We start from the raw sequence: 3,931 nt of genomic DNA, 5'->3' as shown, positions 1-3,931 counted from the left end.
CAAATTCCTGCTCTGTTGCCCTTTAAAGTCGATAAGACTTTCCTTAAACCACCAACGAAGGAGCTTTTCTCAGCTCTGGCTCTGTATCTTCCGGCCAGTGCGGGTTTTGTATTTACGACTAGCTTGTGATGAAGGTATCACCGCCTCGCAGTGGTCACTGGGGTCTGAAGCCTCCTTTGCGTGGCATGGAAGCAATCCAGAGGAAAGGCCCCCAGGTTTTCCATTCCTGCATCGAACGGTGGAAGCATTTGTCTTTTTCCCTAGAGCACATTTCATTTATTCTAAGTGAGAAATGGAGCTATTACCATGAAAATTGCATTCGTGATGAATGGATGGACGCTCTAACTATTCTGCAGCGTGTGATGGAGGAAGCCGAGGTATTTTCTCTAACCTTTGAGTCTCCCCTGAACGCTGCAGCTGCGAGCAGCCCAGACCGAGCAGCCAGCCAGTTTTCTCAAGCAGTTGATGCAATCGTGGTGTCGTGATGAGCCATGTTGTGTGAAGGAGAACATCCATCCACACTTCTCCATGCCCGGCAGCGTGCTTCAGTAGCACCATCTTCTCCTTCAGCTTGGTGTGATATGGTGCAGTTGCACCTTGTGGACAGGAGAGAGCCGGTCGTTACGAGGGAGAAGTGAAACTCCCAGCAGCTCCTGTTCAGTCGCTCTTGACTGCTCTGGTAGTTTAAAGCTGCTTCGCTTCGTTGACCCACCTCATAACCGTGGTGGGAACGGTGCTGTCTAGACATGTCCTTTTTGCTGGGATTTCCCTGCTGTGGTCACCCACAGCCTGTCCCCAAGTTCCCAAAGTAGCACTAACATCTCCACCAGCTCAGGGACTTGTGCATGGTGCTGGGGACCACATGACCTTCTGCTGGGCCCTAAAACTGGTGTTACCAAGAGCCTCATCTTTATTTTGGGGGGATGTTTCATTCGCACTTGCTCGTTCACGTCTCAGTGCAGTCCTGAAAAGGTGGTAAACTTCTAGAGATGTTTTGTAGGAAGGTGAACGGTGCTACAATGTTCAGGTGACCTGCCGCAGAAGGTGCAGGTGGGATTGGTGCCTGGGAGGGCCTGATCCAGGCTCACTGTTGGGCTAACCCAAGAGGTGGGCTGTATTTGTACCTCTGAAAAGAAAGTTCCCCGTTCGGAGGGCAAGGGCAGGAGCAGAGTCAGAAACTAACGGCTCATGTGGAGGATGGGACTGGTGGGCACATGGGCATGGTGCACCCTGCCAGCCTAGCACCCATGTCTGAACGTGGGAAGGGAGATAATCCTCCAGCTTCTTGGGCAAGGATGAACTGACTATGGGCGCTCGAGATGCGGAACGAACCCTGGCCTGTTAGTTAGCACTCTGCATTTTCTTTTTTTGTCTGGCTGCACAGTTCCTCTCTCTTTGGTAGTGCTCATCCCAGTGCAAATGCTGATCACTCACCATTAGGTGAAGGGACTGGAGATCTGGGAGTCAGGAGATGGTTGAGCAGCGGCTGAGACAGGAGGCATGGTGAAGATGCTTGTCTTTATAGCACGACGTCCTGTCCTGAGGCTTGGTCTGTCTATCTTGCATCTGGGCTGAAGCCTTTCTCCCCTTGAACTCTGCTGAATTTTGCAGAAGAACAGAGCGTTTTCCCGCTCTGATGCCTGAGCAAAGCTCTGGTATCTCATAACCAGGCAGTTTCGTGGGCTGGGAGTCAGGCTGGTTTTTTTTATAGCTAATGGCCTCAATCAGGAGTTTTTTCTGCCCAAAGGAACTGCTTTCTGATTTGAAAGCCAGTGCTCAGGTGTTTCCTCACTCAGCTGTGTTTTCCAGGCAAAAGAACCCAAAGCGATTATGAAGATCGAACACCTAAATGCGACTTTCCAGCCTGCAAAAATTGGGAACCCACACGGCCTGCAGATCACTTACTTGAAGGACAATAGCACAAGGAACATCTTTGTCTATCACGAAGACGGCAAGGTGAGAGCGCGGAGGTAGCAAGAAGGGTTGGGTTGTGGTGCTGGCGGTTGATGCTGCTCGGAGCCAGCCTGTGGCGCCCCAGGCTCTAACTGAGCTGGGTGTTGTTGGGCAGGTGTGGAAGGGAAGGGTTTACAGGATGCACAACCAGCTTTGAGCAGGTTTGTCATGTCCTTCCAAGCATGAAGGTTGCAATCTGTGTCCTCTAAATAATGAAGTGCAAATGGAAGGAATTGCTGGTCCTCTGCTTGCAACTAGAGGTAGGGGCAGAGGCATTTTTTAAGGCAGGCTCCCTGGTGCCTGGAGAAGGAGATGAGTGAATGGAGCAATGGAAGGTGAGGGGACTCGATCTAAGAACTTGCAAAAGTGTAGTGAATGAGGAGCTGGTTGTGTCTCGTGCTTTATAAAAAGCAACCTGCATGTTTGTACTGGAATAAACCCCTTTGCTCTGATGCCCTTGTGCCTCTGAAGGGAGGCGTGAAGAAGAGGCCTCACAAGTCTGGGTGGTCGTTTGCACAACAAGGACAGTAGGACACAGAGGCCAGGTCAGTGAGGGGGCTCCCAGCCCTCCTGGGGGCTGTCAGAGGGGTCCTAGCCTGGGGCAGGCACTGTGAAGAACAGCAGCAGTCACCATGCTGTCCCATGGGTCTTGTCCTCACAGACTGGTGTCCCTGCAGAGCAGACCCAGGCGAGTTCGCAGTGGATGCCATCTCACAGCCTTATTTCCATCTTTCTTCCTTCCTCTGAGTATTTGGTGCTCCCCATAAAATATCAGCAGCTCTGGAGTGGCCACAAAATCAGAGCCTAAAGTGTCACTTTCGCGTCGCATCTGCTTTCCTCTGGCCACCATGGTGCCTTCAGCCTTTGGTGTTACATCCCGTTCCGTCTGTCAGAGGGGCCTTCTGGAGGCGCTCCCTCGTGGAGCGGCGTGGCAGGGATTTGCGGGATTGTCCTGGCACACAGCCCGTTCCCGGCGGCTCCCCCAGGCCCGGCGAGGCAGGCAGCCCTGCTAGGGATGAGCAGTCTGTGCTCGCAGCGGTCGCCGCTCTCCAGAGCACGCAGGCCAGTAATGCCACCAAAACGCAAGATATCATCACTTCAGGATGAGCAAAGCTGATTGTGCCTCTGCTGCCCTCCAGCTCCGGGAGCCGGATGCCGCCTGTCGTGCTCGCAGGGCTGCGCCGCAGAGGCTGGATGTGGTTCCTGCGGCAATTAGAGGGTCGGGGTGGGTTAATTGATGGCATCATCTGGTTTTGTGCGTGCACGGAAATGTGCGTGTGATGCTCGTGGACACACACGCGTGTATGTGTAAACGGACACGTGCATCGTAGAGGAGCGCCTGCCTGGGTCTGTGCTGCCGTAGAGAGAGGGGCAATGGAAGCCTTGCTCGCTCTCCGCCCCATGTATCGGTTTGTAAAAAGAAGGCAATGGTGACCACCTAAACCTCGGCAGGTCGCGCCCCAGGGTAGGAAGCAGCACAGCGAGGCCGTGCCTGCGCGCCCTTTGCTTGCTGCACACCCAGAGGTTTGTTAGCCGGGCTGCGTCTCTCCAGCCCCGAGCCCCAGTTCCTCTCACACCCCGCAGCACCATGGGGTCTCGCTCTGTGCGTTTGGGGGTCCCGGGGAGCTGCTCTGGGAGGGCAGATGTGTACTGGGCTTGGACCCTTGTTAGCACTTCCCCATGAGCAGATGGACTGAGCCAGACGGGGCGGTTGAGGCACCCGCTGGAGCTGGAGTCCAGTGCTCTGTGTGGGGTGACTCCTCCGTGCGGACTGCCCCGTCCCGGGGGCACCTGAACTGGTGCTTCTTGCCAAGGCTGTCCCTCCTGTGGGCACAAGGCTGGAGCCAGCCTTACCTGCCCCCAGCTCTCCAGCTGGACGTGGGAGCAGCAGAGCTGCGGGAGTGGATTTCCCACCGCTCCCAGCTCCTGCCCGAGGCTGAAGCTCCCCCTGCAGGTCTTGTCCTGGAAGCCACGGCAG

General features: G+C 55.0%; 1 protein-coding gene across 1 annotated transcript in view; it reads left to right on the top strand.

The window, feature by feature from the left end:
• The window catches only part of ADAP1 (ArfGAP with dual PH domains 1), a 47,557-nt gene that overhangs the window by 37,527 nt on the left and 6,099 nt on the right, over positions 1-3,931 (top strand). The window contains exon 6 of the mRNA XM_010138015.1: positions 1,810-1,956. Within this exon, the coding sequence (XP_010136317.1) occupies positions 1,810-1,956 (147 nt within the window). The remainder of the gene's footprint in view (positions 1-1,809; positions 1,957-3,931) is intronic.

This window comes from Buceros rhinoceros, unplaced genomic scaffold, assembly GCF_000710305.1.
Source record: "Buceros rhinoceros silvestris isolate BGI_N320 unplaced genomic scaffold, ASM71030v1 scaffold13186, whole genome shotgun sequence".
Lineage (NCBI taxonomy): Eukaryota > Metazoa > Chordata > Aves > Bucerotiformes > Bucerotidae > Buceros > Buceros rhinoceros.
This window is presented reverse-complemented; position numbering and strand designations above follow the sequence as displayed.